Below are 18364 nucleotides of genomic sequence, written 5' to 3' on the forward strand. Positions count from 1 at the left end.
TGAGGTGGGGAGCAGGGCCTGTGCTCCCCACTGAGGGCCTCTGTTCCTTCTCTGGGGTGTTTCCAGTACTTCCCACCAGGCCCTCACCTCCACCCACTTTATGGGGCACAGCGTTTCCCCTCTCCAACTTCCATTTTCTCTCCTGGTACCGTTTACCCCAGTCGCACTGGCTCCCAGTACTTGAAAGTACCCTGCACTTCTCCTCCATGCCTCTGCTCCCAATGACCCATCCACCTACTCTGGCCCAAGTCACATATGTCTAGGCCCAAACTACTTCCAGGAAGTCCCTGGTCATTACACATTCCATCTCCACCGCTGTTCATCACTCCCCGCTTCCTTCCATCTACCCCCAAGCCCTGAGGATAAAGCTCAAATGCAGGGAACACAAACCTCTGTGTCATCTGATCCCTGCCACCTCTCTACATCAGTTTTGCCAAGCCCACCTGCTCCAGATAGCTTTGAGACGTTGACCTGATGCTGGTTCTTTCGAGTCTTTGCATTTACTGTATCCTCAGCCTGGATCCCTTCCTTTACTTACCTGCTGTGCAAACTCCTCCTTGCCTGACCTGCAGCATCCTTGCCTCTGGAAGCCTTCCTAGTTCCCAGCATTACTCCCACTGCCCCTGTGAGATGTCAGCCACAACACTCAGCATATAGTGTGGACGTCCGTCTTCCTGTGCTACTCCCCGCCACCTTTGAGGTTGGTCTTTTGAGAGTCTGAATTCTGACTCTTTGGCAGCCATCTCTGTCTGAAGAATAAATGTGTTTCCTGAGGAGGCTCATATAGAACAGAAAGGTCTAGGGACACCAAATGGCTCTGTGTCTGCAGGACAAAGTGTGCCCAGACCCTGTAGGAGAGGCAAATTGACCCCTTTAGGGGAAAGCCTCACTTTCTCACTACAAATGAGTTCATAGATGTTCTGGTCCCTGCGAGCCTGGTCCATGAGAGTCTGCCACAAAGTGATGAGCCCACTCTAGATGGTCAGACAAAGCAGATTTCTTGTCTTGAAATGATGAGAGTACCTTCTGTAAAGGACCCAAGTTCACCAAGGGAAAAGCCTTGTGGTAAGAACAGTGGACCAGAGCCAGATGCAAGGGTTCAAATCCTGTTTCTGTCGCTTGCTGTAGAATCTTGCAAGTTACTTAACCTCCCTGTGCTTCTGTGTTCTCATCAGGAAAATGGTAATATTACAGTATATACCACATAGGGTTGTTATGAAAATTAAGTGGGGGCTACATGTAAAGCACTTAGAACAATGCCTGGCAAAGGTTAGTCTTCATTAAATGATAGCAGTTGTCATCATAGCCTCTGGAGGAGGGGGGGGGTGCTATTCTTCCCAGATGACACAGTCTCCAAGCAATGAAGTTTTTTCTCTGGAGTTTTCCTCCATGGAGGGGGGAATGGGTAAGGCAAGGGCCTGAACAGTCACCCCCTCACTTCCAACACAGAAATCTCTGCAATAGGATTGAACATGGGGAGGAATGTGCCATAGCAAATGGCTCTCCGTGGTCAGGGAAGCCCTAATTTGTAGTCTATGCCAATTCCTATGGTGTAAATACTCCCACCATGGCCTATTTCAACTGGCTTACGATATTCCTAAAAATTTAACAATTGTATCAATGGACCTGGGAAGCTCAGCTGATCTATAATGAGTACAGAAAAACCTGCCTTGGGTTGCAGAAACCAAGAGAAAATGAAGAAGGGGGAGGGGAATCCATCCTGTCTTGGCAATAAACTGGTGTCCTTTAGACTACGCAATGTTTCTTAAAATGTGGTCCATGGGCCATCTGCCGTGTTTGGGGTATTTGTAAAAATAAGGTCCTGGGCCTCGATCTGAATCTATTAAAGCAGAATCCTGGAAGTGGGACCAGGAATCATTTTTAAACAAGCTGCCCAGGTGATTCTGAGGTTTGAGAACTGCTAGATTATCTAAGAAGTCAGGATGGGCCATAATGCAGCTGTGAATTCTACAGAATCTCTTCAGACCACAGTTCATTATCCACAGTGAAAAATCAGAAACCCAGGCCCTGAGAAGGACTGGAATAAGCAGGAAAAGCACCTTAACTAGGGTACAAGGAGATGGTTCTAGGTGAATGAAGTGACCGTGGACTGATTACGTCAGTTCTCTCTGTGGTCTAACCGTGTTTAGGGCAAACTTTCAGGTGAGCATACACGGCCTTACCTGGCACAGGGCACAGTTCTCTGTTGAGACTTTATAGACCTACTGGGTAAGAAAGGGCCTGCAGAGAGGGTGGGAGCTTTGGGGGTTTTGTCCTTGGAGGAAGGTTAAGCACACCCCTGGACAGACCCACTCATGGCTCCAAACTATCTGTGGATTGGCCCTATGCAGCATCCTGGACTCTATGGCTCTAACAACTTAAATAACTTTTATTACAAAAGGAAGAAAAGAGCAAAACATCCCCCAAGTTTTCCCATGGATTTCCCCTCGGCGCCAATAAATAAGGTGGGGGAGACTGACCGGAGGAGGGGTGGGGGTCATGGTTCAGCAGAAGAGGGAGCATATGGCCTGGGCGGGGGTGGGCAAGGGTGGGCAGGACATCTAGCCCACTCCCCCGGTCCTGGGCACCATGATCACATTGGCTGGAACACAGAATTCTGTACACTGACTGCGACAGTCTGTGGATGTGTCTTGAGGAGTGTGGCCAGAAAGGAAGATCATGCCTCAGGATGGCCAGGCTGGCTGCCCCACCCTACAGCCTTCTCAGTTCCGGGCAGCATTGAGTCCAGCCAGCTCCCTGCTGGCTCCCAGGGAATCTAGCAGCATCAACTGAGGTGCAAGCCCACCTAAGAGGGGCCTAAGATGGATGGAATGAGCCCTCCCCATTGGGGGAGGCAAGTATGAAAAATCGTAGTGAGAGCTGACTGGGTTGGGACCCACTGGTCTCTAGGGTAGAAGAAGAGACCACAGCCCATTGGCTGCTCAGCCTACAGCTCTGTTACTACACCAAGATGGGGGTGGGGGACGCTGGCATGGCCCAGTCAAGTCTCAATGATGTATCTCTGTGGTAGAGGAGATGGTAGGAACCAGTGTCGCCACCCAGGTCCCTTCCAGGGCCAGGGCCCTCCTGGTGGGGAGACCTTTGGATCCATTTGGGCAGTTCTGGGAGGGCAGTGGAGGGATCCTTTCAGCTCCCTGCCCCGGCCATGCCCAGTGAGTGGAAGCTGCCCTCTTCCAGCAAGAGACGTCCCAGGCGGTAGAGCAGCTGGGGGTACCAGTGCACACCCTCCCCTGGGGTCCAGCTGCCCCACATCAAGCTGTGAAACAGTCGTAGTGGCCAGAAGGCCAACTGAGCCAGGTGGTGGTCAGCCACGGCCGCGAAGCAGGAGGCCACCACATCCTCCACCACCAGTGTCCCATGCCTCGTTAATGGGGCGTAGGCCCCAAGGGCCACATGTGTGGAGACAGCTGCCACTCGGGCAGGCTGCAGGCCGGGCACCCCAGCCACCAGCACATACTGACCAGGCTGCACCTGGCTAGCAAATGTGGCCTGGAAGTGGGCTGCTGGTTGTGTGTGATTGTTGGCCGTGAAGAGCAGGTGGGCAGGTGTGAGGGCCAAGCGGCGTGGGGGGTCCTGAGTCTCAATGACCTGGAAGGCCCTCAGACTGTCTGGCTCTCGATCGAGGAAAATGAGCACATCACTGAAGGTGGGGTTCCCATCCTCCCCCATGGCCAGCACTCGGTCTCCTGGCCTCACGGCTGACAAGGCCACACGTGCCCCACTCTCCAGGCGCACCTGGGCTCCAGCAGGGAAGCAGCCACCTGTCTTAGCCGCAGCTGAGTGCTCTGTGGGAAGAAGGGATATGAAGGCATTACTGCTATGAGCTCAGATTCCTAGTCACAGCATCCCTCCCCAGCCCAGCCAGAGTGCCTCCTGCTCCCAGGCTGCCCCCGCCCAGCACAATATCCTGGCCCCTGCCCCCCACTTTCCATACAGCTTTGAACCAACCCTCAGCCCACAGTGTGATCGTCTGTTCTCCTCCCCAGTCTCATGCTTTGCCAATACAGAGGAGCATTTGGGGGCTCCAAGACCCAGTGAGTGTGAGGGAAAGGGCCCTCTTGAAGCCCAGGTGAAGCACCCCCCATCTGCTCTCAATCCTGTGAAGCACTCAGAGAGCCAGGCAGTAGTCAGCTGTGACTTGACACCCAAAAGCTGTAGCCTCGTGGAGACAGCAAATCGCTTAGCTCCTTTGGGGTCTGAATGTCCCATTATTTCTCACCCGCTTGCTCAAATGCTCCCAAAAATTGCCCTCCCAGACTGGCACCCCAAGTTCACCCTAAAACCGGCCCCTGGAGTCTACAGAAGTGAAAGGAGGACCAGCCAGTGGTGAGAATACAGACTCCTGGGGAAACTCGGAGTGAAGTGTCAGGCCAGGGCATGGTTCAGTGGCAAGGGTGAAATCATCAACTTCAACTCATGAGCTGGGTCCTTGTGCAGGGACAGGACACAATGGCATCAGTGAGCAGGATTGAGAACAGTGTTTGGGGATCAAGAATGTTCAAGGACAGTGGCCACTCTGGGAGCTGGCACTGGGATGATGTTTGCAGGTGAAGGGTCAATGTGACTTGAAGTAGATACAGTTGGCAGGGAAGTACTGAAGGGAAGGGTCAGGGTGGGGTCACCACTGTGAGCCCAGGTGGGATCAGGACTAGGAAAAGGTGGGCCTGGTCTCAGTATGCTGGGTCTGTGAGTGTGACCACTGCATGGTGCCAGTGTGGAGAGCTGAGCCTGCAGCCAGGGGACCCCTGCTGGCATTCACACAGAAACCATATGAAGCATCATGACTGGGTTCAGTGCAGGTGACAGGGATGCTGACAAGATCTGAGGGAGGGGGCAAGGCCCCAGTGCCTGCCAATTCTAATCAACAAGGCGGCCAATCTGGGAAAATCCACTTTATTAAGTCCACTCTGTTTATTCTTGCCCTCATGACTGGCTTTGCCCCCAAATGTCCAGCTTCAGGGCCCTGGGGGAGAGGTTGGGGACGCCTGTGCCCCCTGAGAGGAGCGCACATAGTGCCTTAAGGGCCTGACTTCCAGCCAGGCTATGGGTTCTGAACCTCTGGGCTCCTGGCTCCTGGTCAGGCATGCTGGTATCTGGGCACACCCTGGCCCCTGGTCCCACCACCTGCCTCCATTCTGCACCACACTGAGTGGGGAGGCTGTCTCTGCCAGCCTGGCTTCCTCCATCTGTCCAGCTTGCTCTGTCTTGCATCTCTTGCGGCCAGCTCTGGACTGTGGACCGCCAGGTCAGCACCCAGCATCACTGGGACAGGGCCCTGTCTCCCTAGGCTCCTGCCATGACACTATCAGGCACGGGTCGAGCAGGTGGTCAGAAGCAGCAGCGGGGAGCGCCGCCGACGTCCTCTTCCCCGGGGTCCCCGCCTCCATCCCCGGGCGGGCCTCTTCACCTTCTTGGCCCCAGTGGGCCCTGCACCGCCTGCCCACGCCCTACGGCCCCGGGCCCAGCCCCCCGGCAGCGGCTCACCGGACTTGACGGAGCAATGCACGTGTGCCTTGGACTCGTAATACACCCAGTCGAAGCCGGCCTCCACTGCCAAGCGCGCCAACAATCCATACTTATTGCGGTCCCTGTCAGACGTGGTGATGTCCACCGCGCGGCCTTCATAATGCAGAGACTCTTCCGAGTGGTGACCGTCCTCGTCCCAGCCTTCGGTCACCCGCAGCTTCACCCCGGGCCACTGGTTCATTACCGAGATGGCCAACGAGTTCAGACGGTCCTTGCAGCGCTGCAAGAGGAAAGCGAGAGGAGTTACGGGGAGGAGCTGGCCTGCGTGCATGAGTCCGCGCAGCCTCGCCCCTCACTCTCCCACCGCACTCTCTGGAGTTGGGAAACCGGGGAGGGTGCTCTATCCCTCTCTCTTAGAAACAGAGAACCCTAACGTGCTTCCGCGTGCTTGCTAGCCTGCTTCCATCCCAGCATCGACTGCCCCAGACACCTGGACCGCGCGGTGGCGCCACAAATCTGGAGGGCGCGTCGATCCGTTCATCCTTGGGCTGCTTTTCTCTAAGTGCCCTCTCTTCTCTCAGGTTACTGATCCCTCCACAGACAGGGCTCCACCTTTTGAGCGCCAGGTCCCTCTGCCTCACTGTGGCACCAGGGACCAGGGACTGTCTGCAGCCTGGAGGGTAAGGGTAGTTGGTAGGGGAACTGACTGCCTGCGGCCGACCTGCTAGGCGTGCAAAGCTCGAGGTGCCCAGTAGGTGTCACCGTAGCCCCAGGGCTGTCTCACGAAGCGCCCGGGCGCGGCAGGTGCGGAGCGCCTCAGCAGCCTGGGGGTGTGTTGGAGGGGAATCCCAAGCCTGCCTGGATCCTTCGGCGCCACAGAGCATTCCTGTTGGGACCCTCATGATCCAAAACTGGCCGGCACCCGCGCGGGGAAGGCAGCAGCCTGGGAACCAGAAGCTGGTGTAAAGGTTAGCTCCTGGCCTGGCCAGGAGGAGGACGACTAAGAGCTACTCGCAGCTGCAAGGAGTGCACTGGGGGTTGATAAACCCAAGTAACGTTGATAAACCTGGGCCCTCCCTGAGCTCAGAGCCCTCGCACCTCTGAGCCGCCCATTTCTGGGAAGGGATGGGAGAAACTGAGCGTCGTCTGACCTCAGGGAGCCGACTTCACGCTCCACCTCCCATGGAGTGGGAGTCGAGCTGCGCCCAGCGAGAAGGACGACAAAGATCATCGCCTGTGCTGGCTCCCTGCATGCCTGGAGCCCAAGGGACCCCGCAGTTGACTGGGGGGAGGGATGTAGGGGAAAAGGGGCCCCTCCACAGTTCTTGACTCTGAGGTGCCAGGTGCTGCAGAGTGTGGGCAGCCCATGTCTCAACCTACCTTCATCCCTCAGAGTCTGGGCCCCACAGACCCTTGGACTCCGTCTCCCAGGAGCCCACAGCAGCTATAACTCAAGGCCCAGTCGGTCCTCCCAGGCTGCAATCTAGCTGGGGGCGCTCACTGCCCGGGGAGGAACTCTGCGTGCTTCTTGCCGCCAGGCTTCCAGCCACCCACCTATGTCCACCCCGCGGCCCCTGCTCCCCGCCCCTCTCCCCCACCCACCCCCCTCTTCGGGTCCAGAGCCCGGGCGCGCGCTGTCAATGATTGCCCAGCCCGTGGCCCGGATCCTTATCTGCATTCCTCGGCGCCTGGCCCGCCCGGCCACCAGCCAACCTTCGCCCCGACACTGGTCGGTCAGCCCCGGCGCCAGGGTGCATGCTGAGGGCTGTGGTCTAGCTGCCCTTCCTAAAGCACCTAGAAAAGTAGGCTGTTTGCCTGCGGTGGAAGCCCCGGGGAGACTACTAAAGAAGGGGACGTAGGTCTCTTCCCTTGCGATCCCGGCTGCAGGGAAGAAAGTTTGTGCTCCCACCCCCAATACCTCCCAGAGCTTGGGCTGAGCTCAGGTTCTGTTCTGAGCACGTAGAGACTAACGTTAGCTCTGCTTTGGGGCTGCCAGGTATGCCAGCCCCTCTCTTTCAATCCATTCCCGCCACCAAACCTAGGGATCCCCCAAGTCCAGTCCCAGAGCCCGGTGGCCCGGCACGCCATCCTTCAACTGCAGCTGCGCCGCTCAGCTCTTGGAACAGACACGTGGGCTCGTCCGGCAAGTTCCCTTTTCCATCTCCGCGTCCTGGCTCTACTATTTCCCGCTGTTCCTTAAACCCAGACCCCGCCGGGACGCTACTCCAGGAGAAGGCAGCTCAGCGAACCGAGAGCACGCGGGGAGGATAGGACAGTGGGGCCCTCAGTGCCCGGAGCGTCTTCGCATCAGGGGTGCCGAATGACCTCAAAATGAAAGGGGCGCAGCTGTACGGAAGGTTAGGCTGGGAGGAACTGGTGCGTCCCGGAGGCGCAGGAGGCAGTCGGGTAGAGGTACCTCCGGGTGCCGCGTCTGACCTGAGCAGCTAGCACTTCGGGGCAGAGGGCCACCGTCAACCGGCTAGGCTGTGGCGCTTGGCAGTGGGGAGCTCTTCTCACAGCCTCCGGCAGGCTTGGGGATGCCAACACTCCGCCGGGACCCCGGCCGGCCCATCTTGGGCAGGAGGCAGCCAGGCTTGGTGAAAGGGGCAGGTGCCAGGGGGCGTGCCAGCCAGTCAAGGAAAGGTGCCAGGGGGCGGGTAGGGCCAGGCAGGTGGCGGTGCTTCGGCAGCGGCGCCCTGAGAGGACGGGTCGCGCTCACCTGGGTCATGAGGCGGTCGGCGCCGGTGTTCTCCTCGTCCTTGAAGATGATGTCGGGATTGTAGTTGGGGGTCAGCTCCTTGAAGCGCTCCGAGCTGCGCGCGATCTTGCCTTCATAGCGCCCGCTGGCGCCCAGGGTCTTCTCGGGCACGTTGGGGCTGAACTGCTTATACGCAAGCGGCACGAGCTTGCGCGGCGGCCGCCGGCGGCTGCCCACCACCCGGCCCGGCCCGCAGCCCCGCGCCGCCGGCACCAGCAGCAGCAGCAGGAGCAGGCAGAACCGCAGCCGGGGCTGGAGCCGGGCGGGAGACATGGCCGGGTAGCCCGGGAGAGAGGCGGGCGAGGGCGCCTGGTGGGCTGATGGGTGGGTGAGCCGACCGGAGCGCTGCAGGGGCTCAGGCGTCCGGGTGGCTCCGGGGGGCTCCAGGTGGGGGCGCCATGGGCTACGCGGCGCGGCGCAGGGACGGCGGGACTCAGGTGCGGGGCGGGGGCCCGAGGCCCTGGCTAGTGGCTGCGCGCTGTCCCCCTCGGCGCCTCGACTCTGAGCTGCCCGGCTCGCCGGCCGCCAATAAATAGGCCGGCCCGTTTGTTTTGGCAACGCGGCGGCGGCGGGGGGCGGCGGGCGGCGGGGCTGCGGGCCGCCGGGCTGGGCTGGGCTGGCCGGGCCGGCGGGCTGGCGGGCCCCGCGGTTAGCACCCCGGCCCGGCGGTCAGGCGGCTGGGGCGGAGCGGGAGCTACTGCCGTCTGCGGCGCAGCCCGGGGCCGAGTGAGAGGGGAAATGGAAGAGATCCGGGCTCGGGCCCCGCGCAGACCGCACCCTACCCATGTCCCTGCCTCCTGTGCGCTCGACAGCAAACCTGCGGCAAGGGCAGCACAGCCTCCTCCCCCTCGGGCGGGCGGCCCCGGCACTAGCCAGCCCTCGTCCCGCTCGTTCCTCTGCCGCGCGTACGCCCGCCCGCTGCCCTCGGCGCCCCCTGCACTGCCTGAGTTTGCCCTCCCCGCCCGGACGCGCCCCACCCCGCCTTGGCCAAGCCTCTGGGCTCCCCGCGGCTCCGGGGTGCCCCGCCAGGCGCTAACCTCCCGTACAGGAGCTGCCACCCCCACAGAGACCGCAACCCACGGCGCGGCCGGACGCGAGGGGCGGGGGGCAGTGGCCGGACCGCATAGCCGCCTACGGTGTCCCCTGCGGGGAAGTAAACCCAAAAGGCAGGAGGCCGCTCATAACCTGGTTCCCCACCCTAGCCCAGGAGACGCCCTCTCAGCTTGGTGGAGCTGAATTCTGTATCAACCCGGTGCACATCCCACGGCCGCCCGGTGTGAAGCTGGCAGTAGGGCATCCAACCTCCAGAAGAGTTTATAGGGGCTTTCGAGTTGGAAACACTGTTAAAAGGAGCAAGAGGAAGTTGCAAAGGAATAGGCCAAGGTGTAGAGAAGAGCGGATAATGGTGACATCAACAGAATACGGGAGGAACCCCCACTGACCACGTTAAAGTAGGGCAGCACAGATAGCAGGGGCAGGGGCTTGCTAAGATGCAAAAAACGATTGAGAGCCACCGGCATACAGAAGCTACTAAATAATTACTCTTTGAGCTCTACAAATGAAGAAGGACAGCCGAACACATGGAGGCAGCTAGAGAAGTAAACATGGGTTGTGTGTGTATTTTAATAAGACATTCAGGAAAGCTGAATGAATTTGGATTCATTCCGTTAAAACTAGAAAAGGCAAGTGTATTAAAAACAAACACCACCACCACAACAAACTATGTGATTTGGTTGCAACATTTTCCACAACTTCAACAGAGACAGAAATAAAAGGGTGAAAAATAAAAAAGTTTAAAAATTCTCATTTCAAGAATATTAATAGGTACAGTTCTTTTTTTGATGCTTATGTGCCTGATATATGGAAGTTACTAGCTATTATTATACTAAGCATTCTACTTGCATTATCTAATTTAAATTTGCAACTACAAATGAGCTATTATTATCCCCATTTTACAAATGAAGATTTTGAAGTTAGAGAAGAAAAGCAACTTGCTCCTGGCTGAGGGATTCAACCCCCCACCTCCCTCTGACCCCAAAGCCCCAGAGCCCTCACCAATACAGGATCTCTTTCTGTACATCATGCACCCATTCAGTACAACCTGGGTTTTGGATGTTGGAAGCTTTTCACAGATATACTCACATCATTTTCTCTGAATCAATTTTGTGAACACAAATTTAGAATTGGAAGGGACTCAAAAAAGAGTGCTTAATCCAAGCACATCATATTACAGAAAAGGAAACTGAGGCCCGTAGAAGGGAATTTAGGATGGCTCCACCAGGGTGGAAGGGTAACTGTCACTTGGAAATGGGTCTTTTCATTTACTCCCCTTTGCCTGTTCTTCCTCCCCACACCCCATGTTCGATCTTATATTTGCATTCGGATTCTGTGTCTCCCAGTCACAGATTACTCCAGCATTACTTCTTTTTCTTGAAAGATTTTGAAGTGCTTTTACACATGTTTTCTGGGGCTCAAGAATGATCCCTGCAATATTCCCCACCCCTTCCCTCTCTCCTGCTTAGATTTCCTGGGCACACTACTCAGCGGGTCAGTACCTCTCCCAACCCAAACAAATAGGGACTCTCTGTTTTTCAGAGGACCAAAAAATAAAATCCCATAGGCTTCCATCATCACCTATCTCAGTGTTTTATAATACTGTTTTAGAGAAGTTTTGCCTTCAATTCAATCTTTCTTTTGCCCTCTCTCTCTTTACAAATCAGCTCCTTTCCTGTTCTTCTGGCCTTACAGACGAGGACCATTGTCCTGCTTATAATCTCATATGCATGGTCTTGAAGAGCTGTTAACTTCATTTCCAGTCTTCTTAGTTCTCTAAGTGAAAGACAATGTCTTTAAGCTTCTCCCAGAGGTTCTAACTTAGAACCATTTATTAACTTTGCCATTCTTCCTCTCATTTCTCCTCTTATACTGTGATCCTATAGAATACAAATCTCTGGTAAAGATCTGATCAGCATCAAACAAGAATTACTTATGCAGTGCTGATACAGTTTAGCATCAGAGTGCTTCTATAGCAGGGGAACATTGGTTTAGATTGTGTCCACTAAGTCTAGATCCTCCTCTACCTGGCTAACTTAGGAGCAGTGATCAGGGTGTGTCCTGGGAGAAGCAGATTGGGTGGGCTAATAAATTTATCTAGTCTTTTCTCAATGACCGGGTACTTTAAGCACTTACTAGAATCTTCACAGTAACCCTCTGTGCACAGTAATTATTATTCTCATTTTACCAATCTACAGCTCTAAAGCTCTAAAGGTAAAGTACCTTGCCTATGGTCCCACAGTCAAGACTCGAACCCAGAGCTTTTTTGCTCCAAATCTGTAATCCTTTCTCAAGATACAATAGCCATTCAAGATCTGAATCTCAAATTTAGGTCAGCTTCAGTCCAATCTCCTTCAGCGGAGGAAGGAGGAGAGAATGGCAGAGATTGGAAGTGTCATAATTTCTATCGCAGTGACCTTGGAGTACTTTTAATCCAAATTGGGGCCTAAGGACCTTGGTCATTTCTTGGCTATCTTATGTTCTTAACTGTGCAGTTGATGTTGGGTAGCTTCTGAATTGAGCCATTCCATTAGACCTATCAAACAAAGTTTGGCTCTTTTTTTTGGTCACTGCCAGGCTTTTGCCAGTAGTAATACTGGAGAATAGATGTAGCCTTCACAAAATCCTTCTGAAGTTCACACAACCATCTTCATTTTATAAATGAGGAACTGAAGTCCAGAGCTTGTAAGTGAGAAAGCTGAAGCTGGAATCCAGGCCTGTTGACTCCATAATAATCCAGTTTCTTGGTGAGTGATTGGTGGGCAAACATGCTGGGTTGTTGACCTCTGTTCAAGTCACTCATTTTCTTTCTAAATCTAAGAGACTCTTGTTATCTTCATCTTCGGCTCTTAAGCTTCATACTCTGACCATTTCCCCAACTGGCTGGGATCACTCTGACTTCTACTGTTGATTTTTTTTTAACATTTATTTATTGAGTAATAGTCATTTTACAATGTTGTGTCAAATTCCAGTGTAGAGCACAATTTTTCAGTTATACATGAAAATATATATATTCATTGTCACTTTTTTTTTCGCTGTGAGCTACCAAAAGATCTTCTATATATTTCTACTGTTGATTTTTTGAAGAGGTTAGCAACTCCACCAGATTTCACCCATATATAAAAGTGAAGGAAGCATGCCTGTCCTTCCAGCCTCTGATCAGTGCAGAACACATTTGGAGATCCAATTAGAGCCACTCAAAACTAACAATGCTTTGAAAGCTGGCTATTGATTAGAAATGGGAATGTCAAGTTACCTTTGCCCTAACAATAAGCTCATTACAAGGCACTTCAGAGAGATTCAAGCATTAAAGACCTTGCTTTGATGACTTTGAAAAGGTAGGAAAAGTAGCAGAATTGGTAACAGAGTATCTTCCCATCAAGTCAGAGACTAAAGACTGTGGGAAACTCTTGTAGACAGAAAGACACTTGCAGACCGAAAGACACACATACAAATATATTTCTGTATATGGATAACATGTTGACTAACTAATGGGCTTTATTTCCACCCCCGTGTCTCTATTTGGGAAGAAATTAGTTGCTTAATGAGAATCTTAGAAGATACTTGTTCAGTGAATGTTCTGAGGGGAAGGGGTTCTACTCTTTTAATACTCAAGTGATGCTTTGACATGCCTGTCGGCTTTCCGTAACTGGATCTGTACTAGCCAACTCACTCTCTCTCACCTGTCTCTCTTGATCAAGATAACACCCGAAGGATGCCAGGGATCTATAGCCAAAGAGAGTCAAGAAGGTAGACAGTCACTTGCTTTTTAATAACTTATACTCCTAGTTGCTGCAAAATTACAAATTCATTCTGTTATGATTGTAGCTAACAAACAAACAAACAAAAGGTCTTTAACCCCACTCTCACCTTATGACTAGTTGCCCCAAACAAAAAGCATTACATTCATTTATATCCACAAATTTCTAAAACCACTTCAAGATACTGCTGGTGTGGAGGGGTGTGTGTGTGTGTGGTGATAATCTTTCTTCATTTATTTACTCAACAAGTATTTTTGAGCATCAACTAGGTACCAGACACTGTGTGAGGTGCTTGAGACATGAGAAAATACTAAAAACAAAAAACCACAAAGGTTCCTGCCTTTAAGGAGCTGTATTCTAGTGGGGAAGCACTGGGGAGACAAAAATAAATATACAAATAAGCAAAATATATGATATGTCAGAAGGGAATAAGAACTATGAACACAAAACATAAAACAGGGTAAAAGGATTGAGAGCAAAGCCAGCTTGTGGGGAGCGGTGCAAGGTCAGGAGGCAGGTCACTCTGTTAAGTAAGGTGGCCAGTGGAGGCCTCATTGAGAAGGTGTGACTTAAGCCAAGACCTTAAAGAGGCAAGGGCTTCAACCAAGCAGATACCTAAGGGAAGAGAGTTCTAGGCAGAGAGAAATGCATAGAGAAAAAGCCCTAACATGCTTGCATATTAGAGAAATAGCAAGACCAGTGTGATCAAAGAAGCAGCAAGGGGGAAATGCAGTAAATAAGCTTGACTTTCTACTTCCTGATCACGAGGGTGTTTTTCAAATTTTTTATGAAGCTCAGAGTGAAGATAATTTACCCTTTAAAGAGATTTATGTATTGACATGTAAATATGGACAGAATACAGTTAAGTAAAAGTAAAAGGTAACAGGACAGGGTTTATCGGTAGGATTCTCCTAAATTAAAAAAAAAAAAGAGATACCTGGCTCTTTCTACTTCACACACTTGAAAAACTTTGGGGGAGGGGGAAATCTATGCTGTAAGAATCATCTTTGGATCATAGGCTTCTTGAGAGCAAAAGATACGTCTCTGTGGCCATAATACAGCAAGTAGCATGATGGCCCTGTTAACGGGAATGTTAGTGAGTAAGCAGTCAGTATGTATATGAGTTAATACACATCTAAGTATTCCTGTCTCTTGTTGAATGTGGGTTTTTCTATATTCCCAACACATTTCCAACAAACCTGGAATGTTCCTATTGGACTTTCCCATTTGCAGTTCAAGTCTATGTACAGCAAAATCAACTTGGTTTCTTACATTCCCCTTCCTCATCAGGAAGATAGCTCATCCTTTAGAGCTTCCACTGGGGATTTTTCTTCACCTTGAATTCTTCCCACTAGTTACCCAAGTTTCTTCTTTTTCCCCCAAGTTCCTTAACTGTTGAAATGCTTTCCATCATCTTTAAATCATTTTTTTTTTTATCAGTTTCATACCTGCTTCAATTCCATTTGATGACTGCTATTAGGGTATTTTTGAGATTCCCACCCAGAAGCATACACATCTCTTAGAGTCTCACTCCCAGGGTATTTTCCAGATGTCTTTCTGGTGGGAAGCTCAGTTCCCGCTAAGCAGCCCCTGCTTTAAAATGGCTTTGATGAATGACCCACAGGAGCCATGCTAGTCCCTGAATCATCATAGCACCTGAGGGAGAAAACATTAAATGCCCTCTGCTGCTGCTCTATTCCCATCCTATATGAAGAGATTAAGTACATACAGTTTCGTTTGGCACAGTTCTGCTATTTTCGTTCTTCAAATCCTACAAAAGCACATACACTTTGACCGTTCAATAGTCCACAGTGCTGGAACTGGGGCATCACTGTACTTCATCTCATTGACTGGTGACAGCTCCAAAAGCAATGTGGCGACAACTTGTTCCCAGTCCATCCTGGGTGCATGAGAGCCAAGTACAAACTCAAAGTTGGCTACTTCACAGGCTGGGTGTCCTAAGATCTGCAAGAGGAACGTCCTCTGCCTTTTCCTGGACATATCACCATGTTAATTTTCCCCTTTAGCACAATCCAGACATTGCATCTTTTTTTTTTTATTCAAAATGCCATTGTATAGCTTATCTATTTCCTCTGTCCTGCTATTCTAATTATATAAATTACCCTGCCACAGTTAATTTGTACTTATTAAACAGAGCAACCTAATGGACCTTACCACTACCAGAAAACTACTCAAGTTGGGGTATCAGTATCACCTTACATTATTAGAGTATTATTTATATTGCTGTTTTATCAGGTTACTAATGAAACAGAAATATTTGTTACCAGCTTCCCTTCCCCACAACCAGTGCCTTCCATATGTGACATCTGACCAACTGGCATGTCTTTGTGTCCTGGAAGCGCCAGGCAGCAGTAGTAAATGAAACTGGCAGTCTTTCCTTCTCATCTGGCAGGAGTCCTTTTCTGTCTTGAATAAGAAATCTCTTACCACCCTGGATTCCCAGCAGTACTGCTCTTGACCCCTGAGCACACACCCAGACCCAGGGGCTCCCCCACCACCCCCTGCTCACTTCTCAAGGCCTGGAGTGGGAGGGGAGAGGCAGGATGGAGTGTCAGTCAAGAGGATTACCATTCCCCTACTCCATCCTCCCTTCTTCTGTCACCCATTTCTGAGTGGCTGTCGATCCTATCAGGGGTCCATAAAGCCAGGAGGACTCTGGCCCAGGAGAGGGGGGTAGGGGTTAGGCAAACAGGCCAGGGAGGCAGCTGGTTGAAATTTAACCACAATATTCTTGGTCTCTATTGTTTTGAGTGAGGCCCAATATTTCCACAGCAGGATTATAGGATCTGATTAACCATGTTAGACAACAATGCCGAGCTGGGATGGGCTTCCCCTTCCAGCTGCCAATATGAAAAAGTAAATACAACACCCAGATTTCAGAAGGGTCTCCAGCAGCCCCCAAGGCCTACTCCCCAATTCTCACCCTGCCACTGCTTTGGGCCCCAAAGTGAGGGGAGGGAGGAAGAGTATGGTACTGCATGCTCCTTTAACTCCTGGCCCTGGGCCCAGCAGGACGAGTACCCTGGCACAACATTCCCAGGTGAGTCAATGGCTGTGCGTTCCCCACACCCTGGAGTTCCCACACCCTGGAGTTCTTCCAGTGCTTCTTCCGGGTTCCCCTAGGCTGGCCCACATTCTCAGGAACCCATGAGAGTTAGGAGCTGAGAGAGGATCTGAGAGGCTAGCGCTCACTCAAAGGATCCAGGGGTATGAAAAGTACAGCAAAATTGGTTGGGTTCTGGGAAAGAGAAACTGAGAGCAGGTAGGACTTCACAGCTTAGAAGAGACAGGGCTTTTGCTAGAACTTTGCTTTGGTGCTGCCTCATGACTGCCCGTGGGCCAAGGTAGAAAAATGAGACCCCAGAATTGAGGGAAAGCATAAGGGGCCACCATAAAGCAAAGTCTCAGGAGATGAGAAAGTACTCATTGATGGGTCCGGGATGGAAGTCAGAGGAGAGAGAGGCTTCTAGATCCTCAAGTAGAGGATTCCCCAGGGTCCCTCCCCATCACAAACAGACAAGCTTACCTCACACTCTCCCCTCTCTGAATGTTTCCCCTCAGGGTAGGATCTTCTGAAGCCCTGTCCAAGAGAACATGGAAGAAAAATGCAGCACTAAGAAGCCCTCAACAAGAAACCCCGTAGCAGTTTCCAGGTCACAGGAGCCAGGGAAAACCTTCCCTCACAGTGTGGGCTCCCTTCTCTTCCAGCATTTCTCTATCTAAGTACCTCGCAAAACCCATTACACTCCTTTGAGTCCATACCTTTACTCTTGTTGGTAACAGGGACTAGGAATCAAGGGTTGAGCTCTGAGTTTGGTGGCTTCCTTGTAGAATGTCACTTACTCCTTCTGAACAGTTTCTTCTTCAGGAAAATTAGAAGATAGAAAAATACTTCTGGGCAGAGCTCAGAAAAGCATATCATGATTGTTTGAAAACCCAGTTAACATAAAGTTGTATCCTTCAGGAGTATAATATCACCATGGTGATATTTTTTGAGTTAGTGTTAAAAACTGACCCTGTTCTCAAAGAGTATAATCCAATGTAAGGAAGAAAACAAAAAGTGCAGAGGAAATGTGCAGGTAAACACTGCTTATATTAATAGTACAAATAGTGAGGAGGTGGGCAGAACAGATAAAGTGAATTTACCACATCATGATGGAGGGTAATTAAAGGGATTTTAGGTTTCCCCAATACTCTTTGGAGCAAATCCTCCTAGTGAATAGGAGGGAATGAAGGACAGAATAATTGGAGAAAAGGAAATGCCCCTGGTGACAATGTCAAGAACGAGACCAGATCCCGGATGAGAAGAGGCATGGCCTTTTCCATCCCCACTCCTGCCATCTCTGTACGAAAGATGACACACAAGCTCCTGCTCATCTCCCAGCAGACCAGGGTGAAGGAGGAGCTAAGGGCTTCGAACAGGAAGGCAAGAAAATGGAGTTCAAATGGACCATGGGATAAAATTAAGAAGCAGTGGGGCTGAGTATTCTGGAGACTTGAGCATCTCTTCCTCCCCTAAGTGTTCTCTAAAGGTGAACTGCATTAGACCTGTGGAAGGATCTTGGTCTGACAGGGACAGATTCTTTCCAACTCCAGAGCACAGGACCACAGATCTCACTCTTTGCCACCTTACACCCTAGGGACTCCAGGGCTAGATCCTCGGAATTCAGAGAATAGAAGCTCCTTTCTCCCTTTTCAGTAAGTATTATCCCTTGGAAACACTCCTTGATCTAGGAGACCAGCTGACTGGTTCTAGAACAACCTTCGTGGGGTGTTCAGGACCTGGCTCAGGCTCTGCCTTCAGGGATGCTGGGAAAGCCCTCAGTGAGGCCTGAGAGGAGGTGCTTGCCCAACTGGAGTACTAAAGGGTGAAGATTTCTCTCCCTGTAAAGAGCGTGCCTGTCCTGGCTGACTGTGGGGGGAGGGGGTGAATCAGCCTGCAGGGCCAACTATGCCTTGCAGCCTAGGTGGCGCTATTTCTCTACTTTTTAGGTCAAGTTCCTGCAGGAACTTCCTCGAGGTCTCTAGTCCTGCTCCTGGTTTGCTGGCTTACTCCTGTAAACCACCTTATATTATTTTTTTTTCTAAAAATACTCCAAAGCAATTGAAAGAGTCCCTTCTCCCACCAGCCAGCCCTGGCCCCAGCCTCGGCCCCGGGGAGCGGGCGGGTAGGCGGGGAGGTGGGCCACTGCTTTATTAAACACAGGGAAAACTAATATTTACGGAATAAAATTTATGGAGCAGCCACGAGAATTCGACCCTTTTATGTGTATAGGGAGTGGGG

The 18364-nt window shown here is 51.7% G+C and overlaps 1 protein-coding gene across 3 annotated transcripts; it reads right to left on the reverse strand.

The window, feature by feature from the left end:
* Positions 1-2369: 2369 nt before the first annotated feature.
* IHH (Indian hedgehog signaling molecule) lies at positions 2370-8878 on the reverse strand. Of its 3 annotated transcripts, none has more exons than XM_010948791.3 (3): positions 8207-8878; positions 5506-5767; positions 2370-3806 (listed from the first exon to the last, which is right to left on the reverse strand). In XM_010948791.3, exons 1-3 carry the CDS (start codon positions 8516-8518, stop codon positions 3148-3150), a joined length of 1233 nt encoding a protein of 410 aa, XP_010947093.2. In that variant the 5' UTR covers positions 8519-8878; the 3' UTR covers positions 2370-3147. The 3 variants fall into 3 exon arrangements, with proteins under 3 accessions (XP_010947093.2, XP_074220441.1, XP_074220440.1); XM_074364340.1 differs by lacking the exon at positions 8207-8878 and adding an exon at positions 6868-7917; XM_074364339.1 differs by lacking the exon at positions 8207-8878 and adding an exon at positions 5978-6850.
* Between the last annotated feature and the right edge of the window lie 9486 nt (positions 8879-18364).

This window comes from Camelus bactrianus, chromosome 5, assembly GCF_048773025.1.
Source record: "Camelus bactrianus isolate YW-2024 breed Bactrian camel chromosome 5, ASM4877302v1, whole genome shotgun sequence".
NCBI lineage: Eukaryota > Metazoa > Chordata > Mammalia > Artiodactyla > Camelidae > Camelus > Camelus bactrianus.